Raw genomic sequence first — 24983 nt, 5'->3', positions numbered from 1 at the left:
TTTTTGCTCAGAAAGCAAAGCATCTTCACTCCATCAGGATCAAGCCTGTTGCGTTTTACGATGCATATTTTTCATGGCACACTAAAAAGTCTTTCACTGAACACAGCGGTTTGGCAAGAAACTTCTTCGCTACTACTTTCAGCCTTGGGTAGGAGATGCAAGTCTTCCAGTATTTCCCAGGGAAGGAATTTGGTGGTGCATTCATCTCTGATAAATAAGCTTCCACTTCAGCTTCAACAGTGTTTGCTATGGTGACTTTGGGTACTTTTCCAAATGCATCACAGTATCTTGACCATATACTTGTCACAGGCTCCCTAGTCTGCATTTGCTCCTCCGGAAGTGGTGTGCCACTTACAATCTCTGTTAGAATCTATACAGTGGAACCTTGATCTATCGTTTTTCAGGGGGATGGATGAAAACAACGACGAATGAGGGAAAACGATCATTCCAGGAATGTTTGGCTAGGTTGCCTATGTCCCAGGATAATCAACATTTTGGCTTGTAATTATGATATTCGTTAAAGGAATCATACAAGATTTTAGCTGATTACAGGAATACTAGTACTTTATTGAGACACTTAGGTCATATAGCTGATTTGACTAATATCGCTTTCAAATATCCTAAAGGAACATGCCACCTGGCAAAGAAAAGGTTTGCTCTCTACTCAGCATTCACACTGCTCAGTGGCGTAGCCAGGGAGTGTGCAGGGGTTCTGGACCCCCCCCCCCCCCCAAAATATAAAAGCAGTTATTTTCCTTCATGAAAGAAAACAAAATATTGAAAAATCATGAATTTACAAAATGTTTCTTTAACAAATGAAGTTCTTTCAATTATGAAAAGTGTTAAAATTAGTTTAAAACCCATTACTTACAATTAGTTCTATAATTTTCAAAAATTTCCCCCCCTGGTTTTGGACCCCCTCGCCCGAACAAAATTCCTGGCTACGCTACTGACACTGCTATTATAGATTTCTGTCAGATGTAAAAATTCTTCTCCATCGAACGCTATTTCCAGTACATGTAGTCACGAGAGCTATATGCATGTTAAGCCTAAATCAACCGCTTTCGCCAGTGCAGTGGTTGGTAGTGAGATGGATCATATAGGCCAAAAATAGTCAATTATTTGAAATGTTCCTGTCTAAGAAACATATAATTTAGGCAATGTGTAAAGCATGAACAATGTTGCGAATATCGTCAGCGGCACGCCCACCTGGTCCTCAGCTTCATGTCCCTACTTGTTTTCACTGGGTAGCTCGCTCTTCCCCACCCATACCATCATGTGCTAGTGGAAAACCCAAGGGGTTCTGCAATATTCACATGCTTTTAGCCAGGATTCCTTTCTTCATCTTCAATTGTTTTCAGTCCATCTTTTCAAGTTCTCACTTGTTTCTTCGGAAGGGCCATGGTCCGAAGACGGATAAAAATAAAACTAATAAAAACGAAACTTGACTTTATGAAACTCACATGGAAAACACTCTCTAGTTTGAAGTCGATCCATTGTGGAAAGTACGGAACCACTCGTTCTAGGTGAAGTTCGGAACTGATGCTATCGCTTCCAGCGTACACAGAGCATACTGCAGATGGCGAAACATGACCATATGACTGTGCCATGAAATTTTTTGTCCTAAAGATAAGGCAACTTACCCATTCTTTTCTAATTAGCGTAGCGCCTGATGAGCAGATGAATTCGGATATCCTGAGAAGATATCCTTTCGTCAGTAACTCTAACAGGTGAGACTTATAGCATAACTCGTAAATCGATGACTGATAATAACCTGATATCCCATTTTCGGAGCTTTTGAAGATTGGAAGTGGATGCGGCATTTTTTTCCAAAAACAAGATATCAGGTCACAATATATGAGTTATACTGTAAGTCTCACTTGTCAGAGTCTCTGTTGAAGGGATATCTTCTCAAAATATTTTGTTTATCCCTACTAGAAATTCGAATTCATCTGCTTATGTGGTGCTACACTACTTAGAAATGAGTGGGTAAGTTCCAATTTTGTGGTGCAGTGAGTGTTTTCAGTTTGGGTTTAATAAAGTCAGGTTTAATTTTTTATTGAAGAAAGTGTAAAAAATCTGGGGTAGAAGTGCGTGAATATTGAAAAATGCTTCGGGTTGTCTAGTAACACATGACATTAGGAGTATGGGTAGTGTGAGCTACCAATTGAAAACAAGAAGTTGGATGAATCTGAGTATCAGATGGGTATGCTGCTGAAATGGCGTGTGATTGATAAGAAATTTTACATCAGACAGAAATCCATCGTGGCAGTGTAAATGCTGAGAAGGCATGCGAACATTTTTACGCAAGGTTTTTTTTGCGAGATGGTGTGATCCCTTACTACTTTTGAAAGAGACATTAGTTGAATCAACAACGTGCCCAAATTTTATCCATAAAATTCAAATATTCCTTTAATCAGCTAAATTCTTGAATGAATCCTTCAAAGGATATCACAATTACATGCTAAAATCCTGCGTTTCCTGCTATTTACATAACCTAGTCAAACATTCCCGCATTAATCATTTTCATGCATACATTGTTTTTATTATCCTTCACCTTGAAAAACGATAGATCGAGGTTCCACTGAACATCTATTATGACGAGCACCCACGAAAGTTTTAACTAAGAATATTTATATTTGTTTATAAATTTATTTACGATATGCCGTAAATTGAACCCTAGCATTTCTTTGAATGAATTAAATTTATTTTTTTGCATGAATTATATAATCCGTGTTGGTTTTCAAATTGGAATGTCTTGCCTTTGATTTATATGCATGTGTAATCTTACCGTAAGGCTGCTTACCAAGGAAGCAAAGGTAATAAAGGCATGGTAATCGATTATAGCTGCTCATGGGAGCTGCTTTCTAGGGTGTTACCAATTATTTGGATTGTATAGTATAGACTATGTCGTATCCATTTAGTACAATCTGTGGAGCCACTTCCGCAAGGGATCTGCTTTAATGATGATAAAGGTATCTTGCGTTCTCTTCCTCAATACATATTTTGTGACTTTAGGCTTTCAAATTCATATTTTCCTTGAGTTACAGATCATTTCGGGTTTTGTGGTAGGTATCCTGATTCCTTGATTGCTCTTATTATCCATGTATTTCCGAAGGGTTCCACTCATACTTAAAAAGGAAGGTGAATGAAATTTACCTGAAACTAAATGGTTAATTACATATTATTTTGTTTCATACCTGCAATAATTCAACATTTTAATTGAATGACACATGCTTAATTTCAGACTCATCCACACATTCAACAATTTAGCCCCCAGCATCAGCAGCTTGGACATGAGGATGCAATGCAGTGGGGAATTCCGGTGGGTATAGCGGGTACTCCAGGTGCAGCTGTTCAAAGAGCTCAGTCCACATCATGTCTTGATCTCGTCACAGCCTTAGATGCTGATAAGCTGAGGTAACAATACTATAAGTTCATGAATTTGTCTGGATTTGATTTTTCTCTGAAGTTTACCTACTCTTTTATTTAGGTTTGTAAACACTTTATAGCCAAATTTTGAAAATAATTGAAGATGTATTTTTTTATTTGTGTTTTTACAGGCTTTGCAATCAGTAGTTGTTGATTTTTGTATAAATTTTCATCATAAACTTGAGTGAACCTTCACTATTAATTTCATTATGAAGCATTTCATCTTCAATTGTTTGATGTTGGCATTTTCCAAATTGTAATGAGGTTTCAGCTTTAAAAATAGAGATCAAATGAAAATGATAAAAATCCAATTTCTACTCTTTGTATGTATAGTACAATATCCATGCAACAAATTTTTTGGGACCGGAAAAACTGTTACTTCGCAGTAGAGGATTTCGCTGAGTTGAGGTGATGTGTGGGTTACATATGTGTAGGGACATCTAAGTATTCTGAATGCTATACAATGCAAGTGAAGTAAAAATCTCGATCTTGCACCATTCACTACAGAAACCTTTTCCATAGTGATGATAAAAAAAATCTTATTACTTACCATTTAATACTGTGGCTATCATGATAGTTATTCAAGTTTTACTCTTGTTTCATTTAGCCTTATATCTCTTGAAACATTGACCAAGTCAACTTTTATCAGCATAAGCAATATAAATTTCTCTCACCTTGATTGTTCCACTTAAAGGTGGTGTAAGCCATGAGTGGAAAATTAAGAGGTGAGTAGCTGTGGGTGAGGGTAGAATTTTTGGAAAAATCGAAAAGATGTTTTAAGATGATGTAAAGTGGTTCCTCAGTGTAACAAAAAATGTTTAAAAAATTATTGCTGAATATCTGAAAATGTTTTCCTATTGTTGGCATCCTCAGGAAAGGGTTAAATCTGTTTTTTTTTATTTTTTAAAATTAATTTCTTGTGTCTTTTGTCTACTTGGGAGATTTTATCCTTGTTTGGCCTCAAAAATCTTTTTCTGTGTGATGATGTACTGTTTTTGGTGGAAGGGGTTATTTTGACCTCTCACGTAATTCCATTACTCCATGGCAGAATTTTGGGATCAGGTTGGTGTGGTGGCCAGAGTGTTGGCTTCCAACCCGGCGGGCTCGGGTTCAAATCTCGGCAGTGGCAGAGAATTTTCTGAGACTGCCTGATCCCTGCTTGAGTGTTGTGTGGAGGACATCTCAAGCGCAACACTCCATCCGTCGGATGGGACGTTAAGCCGTGGTCCCCTTGGCGCCTTTCGTTAAGAGCAGGCTAATGCCGACACCGGGTTTCTCTCCACCCTTCCTTCCATACCCTTCCCTCATGGCGCAAATGACCTCAGCTGTCGGTCGCTTCCTCCAAATACCATACCATACTCCATGGAAGTATTTTACGTACATGTACTTCCTACTCAAATTAATGTACGTAGAAGAAAAAATGTGTTGGTCAGAGGTTGGACGAGCAGCACACATGCAGCAGGAAGGTGAAAGGTGCCAACAGCTTTGGAAAACTGCTTGATAGACTTGCCAGATTTAAGTTGCAAAATTCATTTTTACCGTATAGTATTGTGGCATATTCCTTCAATAAGGAGCGATTGACAGCTTGATGATAATTACACTATAGGCCAAGACTGTCTCTGGTGGATTTTATATGGCCTTTATTTTACTTAAAGAGCGTTGAACGAGGACAGTCCTCCTAATAAAAATATAGGCGAGTTTGTAGTAGAGTGATCCACTCCTTGAATGGGGATAGGATGTAGCTACGTATAACTCTAAGTTGCAAAATTGCTTTTGGCCGCAAATTTGAAAGCAAACTGATTTACTGATTTCATTGATACAGTGACCCAAATGGGATGTAAAGTACAATAAGCAGTGAAGTAAAATAGGCACTGAGCAAGTGTTGCTCAGTGGTTGACTGAAAAATGATGACACTACTTTGCCTATCCTGGCAAGATGGGAAATATCTTTTTTGCAGACAATGCATTCAATTTTTACCCCCTCAAGGTATGAAATAATGCTTTAGCTTCTGAGAAATTCAAATTATACCAAGGCCAGATTAGAAGCTGTTGACCAAGTGGGACCTCAATAATCTGTTCAATCAAGCATCCGACATTTGTCAATTGAGGGGTATTATGTAAAATTGTAAACATGGCTACCATCAATTCATGGAACATTAGCAGAAATGCACAAGAATAAATTTGTGTCATCATTTTTTGCTCACCATTTTCAGAACTCTCTGGAATGCAGTGGCATAGTAGAGACTTTCCACAAAGGGATTCCTTTCAGTCAGACTCCAATGTATTAATACCTTTCCCTCCCATGCAATTGCGTGGTCAGGTAGAAATATCATTGTTACTAAATGTATCATTTCTATTTTTAGGCTACAGGAAGTTTGTGTACTTGCAAATATGAAAATAAGGTCAACTATTCCATTATGTATTTACTTTAAATTTACTCCCACCAAAAATTTTATGTTGGCATTTTGTTAGGAAAATTAAATATTTTTCTTGCCTTGAATTTTAGAATTTTTTAAAACTTATTTCCTATATTGAATCCCTCCTTTTTGATTTTTGAAGAAAAAATATATTTGCCAAAAAATGAGTGTATACATGGTTATTACTGTGGTTTTGAATTAACAAATAGAAGGAAAGTAATATATGGAAAAAGTAAAAATGCCAATAGAGCTGATTTCATGCCCCATGCCCATGATTATTTGTGTAAAAATAAAGCAATTGTAGCCTTAGAGCCTGAATGTAACAATACAAAAATAGAGCAGTGAAAACTAAATGCAAGAGTGAAAAAAAAGAAAAAAATAATGATAGGCCAAAATAACCCTGGCCCTTTGAACACTATATGTATTATTAAGTCTGTGCCCTCAGTGATTATTTACTATTATGTTAGCATATCATCATACATAATGGTGTATTAGAGCTACATGCTTTTTGACCCACAAGTGAGATGACTTAAGCATGATAATGAAAACAGATTGCATGGAGGGATTTTCCTTTAGTAGCTGATTTTTTTTTTCAATTTTTACTCCCAGGTCTCTTCTGCCATCTTATCGCCCAGCTCCAGATTATGAGACTGCCATGCAGCAAAAGTATGGGAGTAATGATGGTGGTGGAAGGGGACATGGGGATGAAGTGGCTGGTAGAGGAAGTGGAGGTGTGAGTGGAGAAGCTTTGGGCCGGTTAGGAAGAATTGGGGATGGTGGTGCTGGTGCCATGCTGCACAATAACCACATGGGCCTTCTGTACAGCAGCCAGCCTGAGATACATCAGACTCACCTTCAAGAAGTAAGATATTCCATATGTGATTGACTCCCCTGTCATAGTTAAGAGAAGGCATCACTTCAGCACAATGTCTTTTTTATGACGTTTTACTCATTTAAAACTTACCCTTTCATCTAGAAATGTTAAGGATGTATGAAGAAGGACCTTTTCAAAGTTTGTCTTCCAATCAAATTTGAAAATTTTACCTCTGCATCAGCTCCATTGTAAATTTACTGCACCGAAACAAAAAAAGTCATTATTTAGTATGAATATGGGAATGTAGAGCTTGTAAGGTTTTTCTACAGCCATTTCAACCAACACATCTTATGGATTGTCCCATATATGTACTCTTCTTTCAAAAGAGCCACCTGTATTCATTGAGCTGAGGTGAATCAAAGACATGGTGTAGTTTCCAGCACTATTTGCTTTCCAACACAGCTTTCTGAGCACTATTTTGGTAGATGGGTGATGATTTCCAAATCAAGATTATACTTTATTATGTATAAAACTTTTTTATGTTCCTTTACTCAGTATTTAAAACTTCTAGCTAGCCAACATAGCAAATACCACAGTCCTCGCACTTTAACTTATACATATACTCCACTTCTGTCCGTATAATTATATTTGTCCTTAGAATTAAACAAAATCTTATCAAGTGTCAAAGTGTTATAAAATGAATTATTACAATTATTTTTAGGGATTATATTCTGTAGTTTATTAGAAATATTTCTAAGAAAAGGTGATTTGATCCAGCGGGTAATTTTATTCAGTACCATACTCAGAAATGTCAGTAACTTGATAATTCTTTTGGTGTGATAGCATCTTGTCCAACCATTTGTTGTGAAAGCTATTCCTAATACCTATGGTTTTTATTACTCCAAGTTCTTTATTTTTACTTCTCATCATCATTCGCACAAGCTAGCGGCATTGAGATGTATGATCAACCATTTAGTGAATATTCCAATCGCAGCCCATAATTTGATGAAGAACTTGAATAATAAAAACCATAGCTACTTTGTTGCCTGTTTTATGTCATTAACTTTCATTCATTTGTTCATCCAAATGGTTGCCCCTGCCACTCTCCTCACGCCACCCTTCCTTATATCCTTTTACCCCCTTCTCCCACCTTGGCTCTGGGTGTAAATACATGAAAGAGTATGTGTCTTTTTGAAAATTTCATCGTATGTCAAAATCATGGTGAGTAGTGGTTTTATGTTAAAGTGTGGAAATTACCAATTGTAGTTCATATTTTATCATGGATTTATTGCATTTCCATGTTGTCAAGCCTGAATCGATTTCCTATGAGGGGAATCTGTTGCCTCATCTTCTAGTTCTCAGCTTTTTATATCAACTCTTTATAGTATTTTTTTGTCATAAATTGAAATTCTGTTCCAAAGCAGATTTTTTTAAACAAGTACATACTGGTTTATCATTACCTAAATTCTTTCTGTTCGTCAATTTTTTTATCACCTTAGGTACGTGGAAGATATGGGAGTATTGTTAGTGGTCATTACCCAAAACAGTATCCTGATGTTGCCAGAGTGATGGAGGGAATGTATTTGGGTGGGGCTTCACGTGGAGGAGTTGGAACTGTTGAAGCCGGGGCTGGTGACAATCTCCATTCGGTGGGGAATGGTGCTTTGCCACCTCCTGCTCAAGTGGTGCATACTCACAGGTATGTAAAGGAGGAAGTCTATTAAGTATTATGGTGACAAAGAATTGTTTTATCAACCTTCGAAGTAAGACACTTGATGATAGAGGCTCCCCAACATATGTGTTTAGTTTTCAGTATATTAGTAATGAAAAATTATGGCTTTGCGTAAAAGTGACTTTTTGTGATGTCCTCCTCACGATTTCGAAGTGGTATGAAACAATGGAAGAAATTCTTATCTCCCAAAATAAACCATGAGACAAACTATTGTTTTATTCACTTACCCTCCAGTAAGTAAGGTGTGGATAGGGATGTCTTGGTGATGTGACTGGTGGCATATTGACCAGGGGCCATATTCTATACCTCCAAACCGATTGGTGCAGAAAGTATGACTGCGAAGTTTTTTGCACTAACTCCATAAAGCATAACTTGAAAGTTCCATTATAATTGACCTTCTCATTGATTTGTTAAAAAATATCAAAGTCTCGCTTCGTAAACAGCATTTCAAGTGAAAGTTCTTAACAATTTGGAAACAACAATATCTAAAGGATATCGCTAGAAGAATTTAGAACTAGAAGCCAAATGCCTATTTTTCAATAGAACCAATTCTTAGACCTTCTCATTGAATTTTGAGAATTTTCAAAAATTTGGGACATATATGTCCCTTGGACAGAAAAGGATAATCTAACTATAAGTCGTAATTGCCACAAATAAAAAGATTTAAAATAACGACAACAAACTGTACACCAATGAGTCTTCACTTGTTTCTAACTTTCTTTCATTGGTGGTGACACGTCACATGACTTTTAACTTCGGATATATTCAGTTTTTCCCTGCTTGGGAAGGAGGGGGAACCATACTGACTAGTTTGAAACTGACGTGGGTGGGCTTGAAAGGGAAACCGATCAGTGCGGACGAAATACAGAATACGGCCCCAGATTTCAGGAGGTTTAAGATTCAAATCCTCATCAAGTCAAATTATTTTTTTTCATTTTGAATTAGTGCTTATAATTTTACTCCTATATTGCGGTGCACCAACTCACTTGCTTATGTACTACAGTTGAGCACCCAGTATGTGGAGTTCCTTAATGTAGGAACACCTATAACATGACATTATTTCCAAGGAATGCTTTGTGGGAAACATAACTTTTGCTGAATAACTGTATTCGTCTTCACCTGCTGAAATTGTTTCCTACTCTTAATGAAAAACTCTCCCTGTTGTATTAGTCAACAGTAGGATGCACTGTTACACTTATAGCACTTAATTGCTCAGTTAGAAACTGTTACATGTGCTTCTAATGCAATGCAGAGATGACTCGACCTGCCCAGACAGCCTTTGGCCCCACCAGCAAGGCCATAAATTTAGCATGCCGCAGAATCAATCACAAATTATTTGTAAATTAATCATATTTAATATTGATAATAAATTATTTATAAATTAAACTTTTTGTTAAAATTCCATCCCATTCTGTAGTATCTTATCGATTTCCCTTGTAAAAAACATCACAGACCCCTTAATTATACTGATTATTACCCCAGCACCCAAAAATCCTGTGATATCCCAAATCTGGCATCTCTTTAAGTCCTGGCGGTGCCGCATTCGGGGTCCTTGACTGCATTTCATATTTTTTTTAACTGGAATGAGTTGGTTTTACTTTTTAGGTGTCAGATTTCAATCAAACTTTGTTGTCTTGTAGTCCATCAGAAGCTGTCCACGAATACACCCCGGTTTTGTGACACTCCCCTTATTAGGGCCTTTGCACACTAGGCCACCAAAGTGGCGCCACCATGGAAGCGCCACCACGAAAGGCATTGAGTTATATGTACAACAGCACACTGGGCCACTTTGGTGGCTTGGTCGCGCTCCTGGAAGCGCGGCCAAAATTGCGGTGGCCAGAGCCCCCGACTTTGCTCGCCACCACGGACGCGCCACCAGCCGAAAAGCATTGAATCATATGGAGCACTGCACACTAGAGCTACTTTGTGGTGACACCAGTAGTTTTGTGTTTTGTTTTCTCCAGTGTAAATTGTGATCATGGCGAGGCTTGACCTGGAACGTTTTATTCTAGAAGTGCAAACCATGCCAGGGTTGTTGGACATGAGTAGTGAAGTGTAATAGGACAGAGATGAAAAGCGAAAGGGTTGGTTGGAGTTGGTAGAATTATTTATAGAGAAGGAGAATTCTACGGAGGAAGAAAAAAATGAATATGGTAATTGCATTCTAAACATTACATGAATTAATAAAAGACGTGGCACTTTCAATACAATAATAGTTTATTCAGGATTGCAAAAATTTAAATATGCATTATATATATGTGCTATTTTTAATGATAATTATTGTTTCATAATATATATATTGTACATTAACTGTGCTTTGAAATATTAATTTTTTAAACTATTATCTGTAGACATAACCTCAAGGCTAAGACAGTGTTTCTAGATCACTCGGTATTGCCATTCCATACTGCCGTCTGGACTATCAAAGTATTCAGCAAACTTATCTCGAATACTTAGAGCTTCTTTTGTGCTTCTACTCTCATTGTCAACATTCAGATTTTCAAAGCCAACCACATTCAAGGTTTCCTCAAGCTTAAAACCATCTCTACTTCGCACCAAATTGTGAAGTATGCAGCAAGCTTTCACAATATTTTCCGCAAGCAATACATCTATATTCAGAATGCGATGAAATATTTGCCACTTATTGCTTAGCAGCCCAAAAGAACATTCTATGAGTATACGCGCTCGTGAATGGCGGTAATTATAAACTTTTTTTCGAATTGTGAGTGATTTCTTTGGGTAAGGACGCATTACATGACTTGACAGTGCAAATGCCTCATCGGCAACAATTAGGTATGGTAACGGTGAAGTAGTATCACCAATTGGTCTTGCTACCGGTAAATTTAACATATTGCTATTCAAAGCTGCATTCAAGGTACTATCTTTGAAAATATTGCTGTCGCTTTCTTTTCCAAAGCCCCCGACATCGATGAAAGTAAACAAGTAGTTAGCATCGCACAATGCAAGCAGCAATTGAACAATAATGTTTATAGTTATAGTACATCGAGCCACTATTCCACGGTTTGGTAACTCGTATATGTTTTCCGTCAAGTGCACCTACACAGTTTGGAAAATTTGTAATTGAGTGAAAGTCTTCTGCAATACACTTCCACTTTTCGGTACTTATATCAGGAATACATTCGTTCTTCATTGATGCCCATATTTCTGTTGTCACCTCTCTTACGATTTTTCCCACCGGTGTTTGTCCCTTAAGCGATAGTAAATATGTAGTTGAGTCATTGTGATCCCACTTCCCAAGCAACTGAAAAAGAATCAAAGAATTAAAATTTAAATTATTTAACCCATATACATAATTTAACCGTCGATTGGGCGCGCGTGATATTTTTACACGACCGGGCGCGTGGCGTACTTTGTCCACAATTCATATGATAACACTCGATTTTTGTTGAAATTTATCTTTATTTGTGGAGATTAGTCCAAGCTTGTACATTTATAGGCGATACAGATATATAGGTACACAGGTGGATCATGACCAGTCGCGCGGCGTAATTTATGCGCCACGGCTCCTCTTGCCGATCTATAAAAATTTGCTACAATACTTTATGCTTTAAAAAATTACGCTAAAGACAGTCAAAATGATATGTAATAATACACAAGGACATTCAAGAAAAGCAAAGCGCGAGGTACAAGGCCGGTCGCACGGCGTTCTTTGTACGCCACGGGTGTCGGTTGAAACGTTTGCCAGCAACAACCAACGGCAGGTCCTTCAGGACTGCAGCAACAACTTCTCAGAGGTTCCAGCCACTTCAGGACCAAATGGACCAGCAAAGAAGTGTACTTTCACCTCAATCAGAAAGCTATTTTTCGAATGAATCAACTTATGAATTTACCACTTTGTATTAAAAATATACCACTGTTACTACCCATATTTCTGATACATTGTATTAAACTATGATTATTTTGATTGTGTATTTTTGTTTTGTTTTTTATTTACCTCAACGTTACAAGTAACTTTTGTTCTGGCGGTATACAATCTCGGAATCTGGTTGTGGTTCCTGTAATCTTTTCTTTCAATATTCTGAATAGTTCGTCATAGGTACCAACAGACATTCTCGCATATGTGTAAAATTTATTCGAGTTGTTTCTGAGGTCCACATAATGAGTAAAAAAACACTCCTCTTGAACTTCGATCGTGTAAAAACGGGTGTATAGAATATTTTCTCCTGTTTATTTTTCCTTTTATTCCGCAAGAAAAAAAACATAGAAGCGAACCCACAAGCTTCTTCCACATCCATCACGGTCAATAGAAAACCATGAACTGAGTAAGCGTGGTGGCTGATGAAGTGGCTCGCCACTCGACGTTACTCGCCACCAAACGCGCTTCCAAAGTAGCGCTTCCATGGTGGCGCCACTTTGGTGGCCTAGTGTGCAAAGGCCCTTAGAAAAGATAAAAAAATCATCTGCTAACTTATTCAATACGGAATAGCTAAGTTTTCTCTCTTATGCATCATTTGTGATGCTGTGAGTTTTTTACTTTACACTAAGAATGGGAAAAGAATAAACCTAGTCACTTTCACAATATTCATTTTATAATAAATTTAAAAATCAGAGGAAAAGATAACTAAACTTAAATGACTTGCAATTTTCCACAAAAATAAATTTAATTCGACTCGAGTTTTGATGTAACATCGAAACTCGAGTCGAATTAAATTTATTTTTGTGGAAAATTGCAAGTCAAGTTTCATTATGAATCAATTCCACTCAATCTTGCTTGATTCCTCGAATATTAAACTTAAATGCATAAACAAAGATGATTTATCTTTTCACGCTGCTCCTTCTTAAATTGGGCCACCGTAGTGACTTCCATCTAGGGTGCCACTATGTGGGCAAAGGAAAGGAAAATGACCCCTGTGAGCAACAAGCAAATGCTCTGGCAAGAAATTCCAATTGCCTCCTTAATGATATAACCTTCCCAAACCCATCTCTTTTGTAGCTTGTCACTTAATCTCCCCATAAATCCCACTCCAACCTCTCCCTTCACCTTGACAATATGTACGCAATACTTGTACATCATTGTCATATGAGGATGGCATAACAGGCAAAACTGATTGTTTTCAAATGCAATCTTAAGGAAATGTCTAATTTTATTCTTTCATAGACTTTAATTAAAAGAAATTTCCCTTTGGTAGATGTGCTTAGGTCCAAATTCTTTTGTTTATTTCAGTACCCCTGACCTAGATGTTGTGGATGGGCATCTAGCACGGGATGTACAGATCCTCCACCTCTACAAACCTCCTCCACCATATCCAAGTGGAGCAGGTGATGTAGGGTGGAGTGGAGTTGGCAGTCGTGGCGTAGCCTGCCAGAGTAATAGCACTCCTGACTTGGCCACTGCAACAGGGCATGCTGGACTGAGTCATGGTGGCCCCACTTTAGCTACAGAATCGGGGTTGGCTATTATTCAGCAGAGGCCATCATTTGTTGCAATGCAGGCTTGTAGCTACAAGGTATGCATATTCTGTTGAAGCAGTAATGATTTTATATAAGTTCGAATGGGTGAGGTACCCTTTGGTATGGTTATTTACTACAGAGAAATGTGCTGTCAAACAGTTACTTTAGGTAAATAAGATTCTGATTTTTCTTCTGCAAGGATTATGCATTCTATATATTCTCTCCCCATCAAATTTATTGTTAAATATTTCTGTGCTATTAGTTAATTGTTCAGTTATAATTGATCCTATTTTTCATCACTCTTATGTGAAGGAAAGCAATACGCAAGTTTTTTCCATTCTTCCATTTCAATGTATATGTCTGATTATAGTCCCCCCTTTTTTCCAAAAATGCCTGTGGTAAAAGTAAAGGGGGGGGGGGACTATATTCAAACGCATTTTTTTTTACTTTTCCAGAAACTGAAGCCTCAAAATTAGGGGGGAGGGGACTGTTCGGAGAAATACGGTATATTACTTCCAATCCCACCGTTATATTTGTTCAAGTTTTTTAATGAATTATAGACAATTATTAAAATTATTGAATTTGTTTATCTACCACACAAAAATTCATGAAAACTTGTCACAATTTTATTGCAATATAACAAGGTATTGAATGATTATAGTCTTTGATTTGTTATCATTTTTTTGTAAAACTCATCTTGTACATATCTGTGAGGTAGGAGTACATACGTTTTATAGGAATGTAAATTGAGGATGACCATGCTTCTCGGGAGACCCTGGCTTGTCCCCATCGGTAGTAAGCAAGAAATCAACACAATTTATCAAAAAATGTTCTAATATGCCTGACAGTTGCATGGAATCCTTCAATAGCATGAAAATAACCTAGGTTTAATGTTCTGCCTTCATACTGGGGAATGAATTTTTCCTTATTATTGATGATCTTACCAAGGAATCGACAGAAGCCCAAAATTGCTGATGTTGATATTTTGCTTTGATGTTGCAAAGTGTATAAATTTGCAGATCGAAATTTGCCAAGTGTCATTAGTAAAGGGTTGATCAAACTTCATGTTTGCTATTTATATTCTGTGCATTTATGGCATTAAATTACTATTATAAAGCTGTTTTATTGTAGCTAAATTAACTATTTATCTGTATTTTTTATCAAAGGTTAGTGAATCCAGCCCAGATTTGGTTTCTACGAGGGGTGCTGTGGGGACTCAGGGGTACCAGGCAACTAATGCATATGCAGCTATCATGGCATTACCTTCCCATCAGCAAGAGCAAGAATATCAGCATCAGTATCACAACCAAGTTCAGAGGTAAGCTTTCATTGGTAGAATGGGTTAAAGATGCTGCAGTAACTGCAATCTTCATCTCTACCATTGTGTGCAATACTTTTAGATTACTTGTATGTGGGGACATGCAAAAGTCACAAATGCAATGACTCGAATTATGTGTGAATTCTCGGGTTTTCCTGCAAATATGTGAAGTTGGTGTTAATAGCGATTTTCACCAATTCATGCACGATTTTCACCATTTCTTTCGTCTTTTTACGCTTCTCACTCGAAACTGTTTTACGAGTCATATGTTTATGCTATATTTTTCTGGTAAACCGAGGATTTTCATGGCTTTCTTAGGTAATTTTCATTAATATGTGGTAGAATTACAGTAATATGCCAAGGGGCTCAATGATTGTTAATGAGTCATCAGCGAGAAATCACGGCGTAATCTTTTCACCATTAGTATAAAACTTTTATGTGGCTCCAATTCATTGCATTACAATATTTCTGGAGAGAATTATCTATTACTTACGAAATAAAACTTATCTCGTATACAGCTTACTCCCAATCATGTCCTGTATCATTCTTAGTCGATTATCATTATTTGTGAATTGGTTTCCGAAGGATATTTGCTTCGTAGCACAGACATTAATATGCCCGCCTAGTTTAACAGTACATCATCAAAAATAAAAGTAGTTCACACCTAAAAGATGATGACGAATTCATCAACTAAGAGAAGCAAATGGAAAATATAGCCTACTATGTGGAGCAATACCTCCTTTTTGCTTTCTGATTCTTGCTACATAATGTATTTTTAAAAATTGCACCACATTGCTTATGGCTTCAATATGAGTACCAGGACATATGATTCTACCAGTCAGCTACTTTGTCTGTGCTGCATGACTAGCTGTCCTGCTTTTCATGCCGAAACTGGATACTTTACGGGTTTAAATTGCTCTGATGTTCCTCTTTCATTCCAAGAGGAGCAGAGAAAGATATGTTCTCTATATTCCTGCTATGCATCCCATGGTATCTTCAGAAGGCAGTTATTCAGAGTGCTCCCATAGACTTGGAATGTCCTGAAGTATAATACCATGACCCTTCTCAAACCTCCACTGAGGCTTCCCATTATTCGCCAGTTGTTTACCCAGTCCCCTCCTATGCAAGGCAGAGCAATATCTATGGCACAGTACTCCAAGAGAAGCATTCTTTCCTCCATTTCAAGGTCAACCTCCATGTAGGAACTCTAGAAAGGGTGGGGAAGTTTCTCCCAAGATTTCTTCCTGTGGAGAAAGAGCTTCCCCTTCAGAATGGCATCAAAAGACAAATTTTCATTGCAAAACTATTGCTGCTTTGGATTTAGAATGTAGAAAAGTATGTCATGTGGGCATTGTTCATAGCAAGGATATTTTTCTACTTGTCTGAAAAGAATGGCAGCAGTGTTTGGCTAACAGTGAGAACTGGTTTAATACAGAGGACACTGACGGTGGGGGATCGGTTGAGCCCTGATTCTTGGGCTGGGGGGCTATTTACTGTTAAACTTGAGCTGCAGACCATTGGCTTTCCTCTGTCCATTTGTTTTCTTTTGAGCATTCTATTGCAAGGGCTAGAGACTGAAGGCACTATTATGGTATTGTTACCCTTAAATCTTTAAAATGCAATTTCAGGTTGAACCAGAATGCTCTTCCACAGCAACAAAAGCAGCAGCAGTTTCGTCAAGCTTTCAATGCAATTCCTGAGCCTATTTATGAGAATGTACCCCTCCCTTGGGCCGAGGGTGGAAGGATTGAGGAAGTAGAGGACTCCAGCAGTAGGAAAGTGCAAACTGGAGCAAGTGCAGAGAATGGTGACAGTTCAGCACCATTGGCCCAAGCTAGCATGAATGATAATGGCTCTGGGAGAGGTAGTAGTACTTCTACATCAAATCAGGAAGGAGTCACTTCTACCCATGGAAGTGTATCCTCCTTGTCAGGATGTGGCTCTGCCCCTCTCAAGGGCCTCCCGCCTGAAGGGGGTGGAGGTGGTCGGAATAAAAAGAAGAGAAGAGGTGTGGATAGTAATGGGGAGAAGCAAGGAAGGAATCGGAAATGGGGTGGCCTGTTGGCGGTGGGTCGCAGCAAGAATAGGTCTAAGACCAGTGAGGCAGACTCATGGGATCCTGGTAGCACTGAGGAAGGAGCTGGAGAAGAGAGTATCATTCTTGGATTAATGGCCATGCCTAAGGAGAGTGTGGTGAGTGTTTCATAATATTGAAATTTAGTGCTGTGGACCGTACTTCGGTGGAGTAGAGCTCTGGAGGGAGGGAACGGATTTAGGAGGTGATATCTCATAAATACTTGGGGATATGTCTAAACAAATGAAATTTTGGTCCTTAAGGGTTTATTTTTCCAGCACAAAATAATCCAATTTTGGGTATTTATTATCCCAAAAGAACTTAGGGGCCTGAATTCCCATTATTTTAAAGTAATAAAATTTTAGAACGTGAATACAGTAGACTCCCGATTATCCGGGCTAATGATGGGGAGGGACGGCACGAATAATCGGAAAACACGGATAACCCAAACTTTGACTCCAATGTCTTGTAATGTTCATAATTTACGTAAATCAAACAATATATCATTATTTATGCCGTTATTCTGCTATTTTAGAGTGCTTCCCAGACTCAGTGAGATTATTATCTTTAGGTAATTTTGAGAAGAGGAAAATATAATTTTTCCAAGTTCTGAAAAGTAAGGGCTGTCCCAATCTACCTATCATTTTTCTGCTGCCTCGACTCTTTCAAATATGACTAGCAGTCAGTTACTTGCCTCATTTCAAGTAGAAATCTATTGTTCAAATGCATTGATGAGTTACAGTAGACTCTCGTTACTACAAAGCTCATGGGACCGAAAAACTGGAGGTTTGTAAATAACTAAGTATGCACGAACGTTTCTTTTAGGAATCATCGCAATAAAACATATTTCGTTTAAATTTGTCTCTTCAATATCCTGTACTTTTAGTCGCACTGCGGAATAGCTTCATAGTCATCTGTTTTATATATGTGATTAAATTATGCACAAATGTATAAAAACAAGAACATTCGTTTGGTTTTATCAATAGAAGAATGTGACATGATGCAATTGAGGGATCTTCCCGATTAGAGTAAGTCCTAGGTATGCGAACAAGATGTGTTCCACAATCTTGTTCGTAAGTTGATAAACCTATGCAAGGCATCTAAACGTGCTGTTATCCTGCACAATGCTACAGTGCAGTACATTTGTGTGTTATTCACAATTGTGATGAGCTAATCTAGCTGCATGGGAGATGCAGCTGGAGCCAAAAGAAACCACTATCCACAGGAGGGAAGAATGGGCAAAACACTAAAAAGTTCCTGTCTTCACTATGGATTAAACGATACTTTGTTCAGATTATGCCCAAAGTGTGAGTTCCTCTATGCCACACTGCATTTAATTTTAAATTTCGGGCACGCTTGAATTTTTTGACTGTTCAGATCTCTCAAAGTTCATAAATAGAATGTTCGTAAGAAGAGGACGTAGTGATCGTAATTTACAACCGGCAATGAGTGGGTCACCATGATACCACAGGTAGGAAGCTTATCATATGATGTTGCATGGATATTAAGTATCTCCTTCTTAAGAATGAACTGTAATTGATGCTCTTGGGCACATTGCACAAGGAGAACTTAAGCGTAACGTAGTGATTATAATGTAGGGTAGTGTATATCCTCCTAAATGCCTTTGCTTATTCGTGGAACTTTGTAATAAAGTTCTTTTTTTAACCATCAGTACCAGGACCGAGGTTTGTAATTTCGTGATAATGTTTCTTTTACTATAGATTGGATTGGTCTTTTTGTTGGGATAAACGATTTGCTTCGTAATAATGAGAACTATGTAATAACGTTGTTCGTATTTACGAGTCTACTGTACTAACAATATCATGAAAATATAATGGTGTATAAATTTATGATCACATTGTCTGACTTATTTAATGAATTTCAGTAGCATTAAACCTATTGTCCTTCATAAAAATTTCAACCATTAGCTAGTCCACTTTTGTTAAATTGTTGGATGAGGCTTTAGGAAATCCATTATTAATCATTGTGGGCCAAAACTGTATTTAATATATTACTGTATTACTTTACAAAATATTCTTTTTCCTTGTTCTCAACTGTCTCCTTTAACTCATTTTCTTATTGCTGGACAAGTGCTCAAGGAATGTGACATCATACAATCGCATTTTGTTGCCCAGTCAGGTGAAAGAAACTTGAAATTTTTACTATTTCAATGCTCAAATTCTTATTTAAATTTCTTCTGAATTTTAAAATCTTTTTGCTCTGCTAGCCTTGCAAGTCTTTAATAATAATCAAAGTACTGTGCATAAAATTTTTTTATTGGAAAATAGCAACTTCATAGTTATTAATTGCCAATGGATGGCATCTTTTAGTGGCTAATTCAGGTAATTAAAGTGGATTTTATTATTTGATAAATGGTAGCTAATTAATGTTTGAGCTAATTTAGTGCTAAGCTTTAAATCAGTTTACATATTACTTTGTAGTCAAGCTAATTCAAATGTACATAGTTTTTTTTCAAATGGCCCTTGAAAAGAGTTTTTTTTTTTGCTATTTTTCTGTGTAATGTTATGGTGCTGGTAATTTGTTGATTGTAAACAGTATCTTTCAATGGATAACACTGCTATCATTTAAACAATTTTTTTATAAAAATTAAGGCTTTGAATAGAACCTTTTAAGATTTTTAAATTGCAAGCATTCTTTTATACATTCTATAGTGTCAAGCAATTGAGAAGAAATTGGAAGGTGGTCAACTATTTGTTGAATTTGAAAAGTTGCCAAGGAAAAGGCCTGATGCTTTGTTCACAACTGCACTTACGCCTGAAAATGTCCCTCGAAATAGGTAAGATTCAATCTTAATTTTGTTATGCACGTGTCCAAATGGCATCCTTTGTGACTCAGATATTTGTAACTGTGACTTTTTTAGTCTTTGTAACAATGACTTATTTTACATTATGACTTTGTAACGTTTCAATTAATTTCACTTAGTTTCACACGTCACTTACAAATATTTTATTTCACTTCAAATGATACAAACTCGGGAGCAAAGGAACACCCGTCCGCCATAACTATCACAATCCGACTCCCCCCTTTTCATCTCCTCCCGCGCCCTCAACAATCCCAACAATTACCTCACTCCACCTCTGCTGCTTATTATTGCTTTTATTTCGTCACACCAACAACCAAAACAAACCACTCAAAATTAGGTGTTACAACTTATATAATTTTAATTATGCTTCTCTGTGTTCTACCTTCTTTGAACTTCTTATCAAGTACAGTAGAGCCCTGCTAAAAAGTTTTATTTCCACCAAAGTTTATGTTCATTTTTTTTTTGAATTTGAATAGATTATCAATCTTAGAAAATAGCTAACCAGTCTGCTCAAGAAAATTTAAGATCCAATCCTACCCTTGATTTACCTTTTCATGGTAAATAAGGTTTTGCGTTCTACCCCTCAGAAATTGATATTTTCATCCTGTAAATGATTGTTTATTTCAGGTATCCAGATGTGTTACCTTACGAAGACAACAGAGTTAGGCTGACGCCATCTAAGGATAACAAGACTGGTTATATAAATGCGTCTCACATAAGTGTGAGTATTTTATCAGCCAATGTATCGGTTGTTTGGATTTTATTTTGTTGTTACGTAGTCATTTGTCGTTAAATAAAATTTAAATGCATTTTCGCTCTTGGAAAAAGTTACTTTTACATTACTAAAAACATTTTTGCCACCTCTCTAGGTGATAATCAATCGGGGTAGCTCAACTCTGGGATCGCAGCGTCAGAACCATCACTCCAGAAGACAGCAGTTCGGTCAGCATGGGCAGCTACAGAGGTGCCCATACATTGCTGCTCAAGCACCTCTGCCAGAAACAAGAACTCACTTCTGGCGAATGGTGTGGGAATTCCAAGTTAACTTGATTGCCAGCCTTACTTCGCCTAACACATTACCTTCCTCTGGTGGTTCAATACCTCCATCCACCTATGCCCCATACTACCCCACACCATCGTCTGTGCCGGGTGAGCCCAAATGCATGGAATTTGGCGAAGTAAGTGGATTGAAAAGTGTATTGTGTTTCTATCTATTCCTTTCTTTATTTATAAATTTATATTGATTTATTTTAATCTCTGATAAAATATCTAAGGTTTTTCTATATGTCCTTTGATTCTTTACACAAATCTAATATTTAATCTTATCAACATGAAAGTTTTTAAATCTATTGTCCATGACATGAAGAAAATCGACATTCAATTTTCATTCTGTGAAATTGCCTTCCAAGTTTTACTCATAGAAAAGCATGGAAAACGAAAAATCAGATATTTTTCTTTCTAAATAATGTATTCTTAAGGTATTTTATTGAAAATTAGACAGTTGTATAGGTAAAAGAGCTTGTAGTTTTTCTATTTTTTCATTCAAGTTTTGTCTATCATTATTTTCTCCAAAATTAATTTTCTCCTAGCACTGTATTCTTTATTACACTTGTATTATTTCATTGTCTTTTATTTTGAACTTCTTTTTATTTGTTTTTGGTGTTGTCTGTGAATCTTTCTTGTATTTTTTGGATTCTAATCTCAGGTAGTTGTTTGACCTGATGTTAGACAAAACTGATGTATTGATGATTCAAGATACTGTATAGTATGTCATGTTTTAAATTCCAAAATCGTTCATTTTTCTCTTAAGTCAACTACAGCTCATTCCTATGTAAGATATGAAGTGAAACACTTTGCATTTTCGACGTAAAAATTTATTAAACTACAGATGACATGTTTTGCTGCACTGCAGCATTATCAAGACTAAATCAAGAAATTAACCATACCAATATGAATACAAAATTACACACTCGCAAAAATTTGAGAAGGTGAGGTGGAAGGTAAGGAGGGAGGGTTGGGAATTTTAAAATTCTCAGCCTCATAAATGATGCCACTTGGTTAATTTGCGAAAATAATTGCTATTGTATGTAGTGGTCTTAAGCAATATCTAAATGTTAAACAATCAACCTGATTTTTTGCCATATTGATACTACTCTCAATAGTGCATTGTAAGAGGATGTGATCAAGAATCCAAGAAAAATTAATAAATTAGTCACGTCCTAATGCACCGTATGATGATAACAACTACGTCTCCCTCAAATGCCCAGCGTCTGAACTTCATGGTGCTCCAGATTATACAGGAAACCACGATGTTTCATGATGGCAGCAGTGTCAGTGAAATTATTTAATTATATTTTTATTTATGGAATTCAGTGGAAGAATGATTTGCAGTGGCTCTTAAGTCTCTTCTAAAAGGAGGAGCATGTTCTTGTACAATCTCATGTTGAGAGCACATTTCAAATTGTGTTGTGTACTGCTGTGAATGTGAGAATGCAGGATGGCAAATTAACCCCTTTTCTAATTTCCTTCATGCATCTGTGCAGTGGCATGTCAGATTGAGAAAAATTTTCTGTTCTGAATCATGCAATTACATAGTCAGTGTAAAATAGCCTTATCATAAATAACTGCTCTGGCAAAATTCTACTCCTTTTATTTTCGCTACTGGTGCCACAATGCCATGTCATCGTGAAGTTGTAGCATTCTAAATTACTTCTTTCCAGACATGTATATATTATATGTATAATTTCCACAAACTGTTGTGTAGATGATTGTGAGAATGGTGGTATCGGGAATTACTCTTAATGTGTTTCCGTTATTCATTAATTTTTGTCTGACTAACACTTGTAATCTGCTGCTAGTTTCAGGTTTGGAATGAAGTGAGCACACCATCGGATAATGACCAAAATGAAAATGGGGACAATGAGGCCCATTGTGGTAGAGGAGGATGCACTGCTAGCCGATTGAGGCTTGTACATGTTCCTTCAAGACAACATAGGCGTGTCTGGGTGCTATCCTATCCACATTGGGGGGAGCAAGGTTGTCCTATTGGAGCATCTCATTTCTTAGGTATTTTGCTCTTTATCTTACTTACAGTTTTTTTGTGTATTAAAACTTCGTTATGACTCATTAGGTAGGCACGTAGCCATAACTTTGCTTCTTAAGGTGCTTAAGTGTATGTGGGTCACTTATACTCATGCTTTGTTGTTTATTTGCACGCTCAGGAGAACTATGCATTTCATTAAGTCAGCTATACACAGTTTTCCTTATATTGAAAGTTAAATTCATTGTTCGCCAATGGCATAAATCATGAAATGTAACTATGTTTATTGAAAAATGGAGTGTCAGAGGATGAATGCCCCTGGGGTGGTGGTATCCTCAGCAGATGTGTTGCAGATAGTTGTCACGATGGAAAAAATTTAAGGGTAAGCTGAAGCCCTCAAAGCCCTCCTCCATAGTGCATATTATATGACAAAATAATGTTGGGGTGTGTACTTGGCACGATTTTTTAAATTAGTCATTACATGAAGTACTGGGACTTAGCTTAAATATCATTCAAATGACTGTCTTTTGAATGACGGAAATTATTTTCAAAAGTGATGAGGAAGTATAATCCAATAAGGTGCTCTGCATTAAAAGTAGCTGAAGTAAATCATCATTAGGATATTTGTAGAGACAATACCTCAAAAAGTCAATGCAGTACAGTGTTGAGAACAGCTTAGGAATTAATCCTGACACATGAGCATTCCATTTTATGGTATCATGAAGAACTAAACCAAAAGTTTACCCTTGCTTTGAATCTCATTAAGTGGTACCAGCTTGTTTTTTCTGGAGTTTAATTTTAATTGGTTGATTAAATACCATTGATTTATACAAAAACCAAATAGAGGTGTTAAAATCAGGTAACTTTGTGAAGAAGCAAAATGTAGGAACGGAGTGAGTCAAGGCTGTGCTTTGTCACCCATAATTTTCAACATTTACATGATAAAACCATTAATGAAGTAAAAAAAATCATCTGCATTGGCAGCATAATGGGTAAAGAATAGAGATGTGTAAATAGTATTGTGAATACTCGAATACCTTAAATACTTTGAATTTCGCACCATACGCTGTCGCACTCACGTCGTTCGTAATTGACTAGAAATAACGTATAGGACTCTAGTTGTTTAGTGCATGCAGCACCGTTTTAGGCAAGTTGACGAACTACATCAAATTTGCAGATAAGGCCCATTTCACACGGATGCGGACGGTCCGCGCTATGCATGCAGGGGGCAGAGAGCAGTCGCCATTGTTCACATAGGCACTATGTCAGCTGTGTGTAGCTTGCCAAGCTGGAAGAACTTCACTCAGCCTAGCAGTGCACACAATTGGACTGCTTGTGGCATCATATGCTCAGCAGTCCATACCACCTTGTCCGGTATAGTCCTCAAATTTCCAAGTTAATTCTCAAATTTCCAAAAATGACACCTTGGTAGCTTAACTGGCTAAAGCACTCAACCGGAAATCGGGGGATCTGAGTTCGAATCCCAGTCAAGGCGAATGATTTTTTCCCTGTGGATTTTTCGCACAGTAAGTGCAATTCAAGCTATTGCTGTATACCAGGTTAGAAAAAAACTGAAGAAAAGTGCCCGTCAAAGGAGGTTTTGGGTGCACCCAATTGTGGCACAAAGAACATTAAAACTTTAGTGACCTGTGCCTGTGGCCCATACGCCCTGTGGGGATGATCCATGGGGTGGAGGGGCCACATGGATGGTTCCTCTGCATGCGAACGGTCCACACTCAAGTGTAAGCTTCCATTAATGTCAGTGGAACCTTATCCAGGTGCGGAGCGCGGACCGTCCGCATCCATGTGAAACAGGCCTAGAGTTGTGAATAGATAGATATCGTTCGACGTGGGGGACCGAAAATGATCGGGGGAAAACTCTGGAAACCCCCGATTTCCCCCTCGAAACCCCTCAAAAAAA

General features: G+C 37.4%; 1 protein-coding gene across 2 annotated transcripts in view; it reads left to right on the top strand.

Moving 5' to 3' along the window:
- Positions 1-24983, top strand: part of LOC124157337 (tyrosine-protein phosphatase non-receptor type 14) — a 67019-nt gene that overhangs the window by 33190 nt on the left and 8846 nt on the right. For both annotated transcript variants that reach the window (XM_046531976.1, XM_046531975.1), the window contains 10 exons: positions 3248-3420; positions 6458-6710; positions 8162-8361; positions 13580-13862; positions 14973-15124; positions 16753-17317; positions 19871-19995; positions 20650-20743; positions 20892-21200; positions 22881-23088. In XM_046531976.1, the coding sequence (XP_046387932.1) occupies positions 3248-3420; positions 6458-6710; positions 8162-8361; positions 13580-13862; positions 14973-15124; positions 16753-17317; positions 19871-19995; positions 20650-20743; positions 20892-21200; positions 22881-23088 (2362 nt within the window). The remainder of the gene's footprint in view (positions 1-3247; positions 3421-6457; positions 6711-8161; positions 8362-13579; positions 13863-14972; positions 15125-16752; positions 17318-19870; positions 19996-20649; positions 20744-20891; positions 21201-22880; positions 23089-24983) is intronic.

The sequence above is a fragment of the Ischnura elegans genome, chromosome 4, assembly GCF_921293095.1.
Source record: "Ischnura elegans chromosome 4, ioIscEleg1.1, whole genome shotgun sequence".
NCBI classification, from domain to species: Eukaryota; Metazoa; Arthropoda; class Insecta; order Odonata; family Coenagrionidae; genus Ischnura; species Ischnura elegans.
The sequence above is the reverse complement of the archived record's forward strand: the minus strand, read 5'-3'. Positions and strand labels throughout refer to the sequence as shown.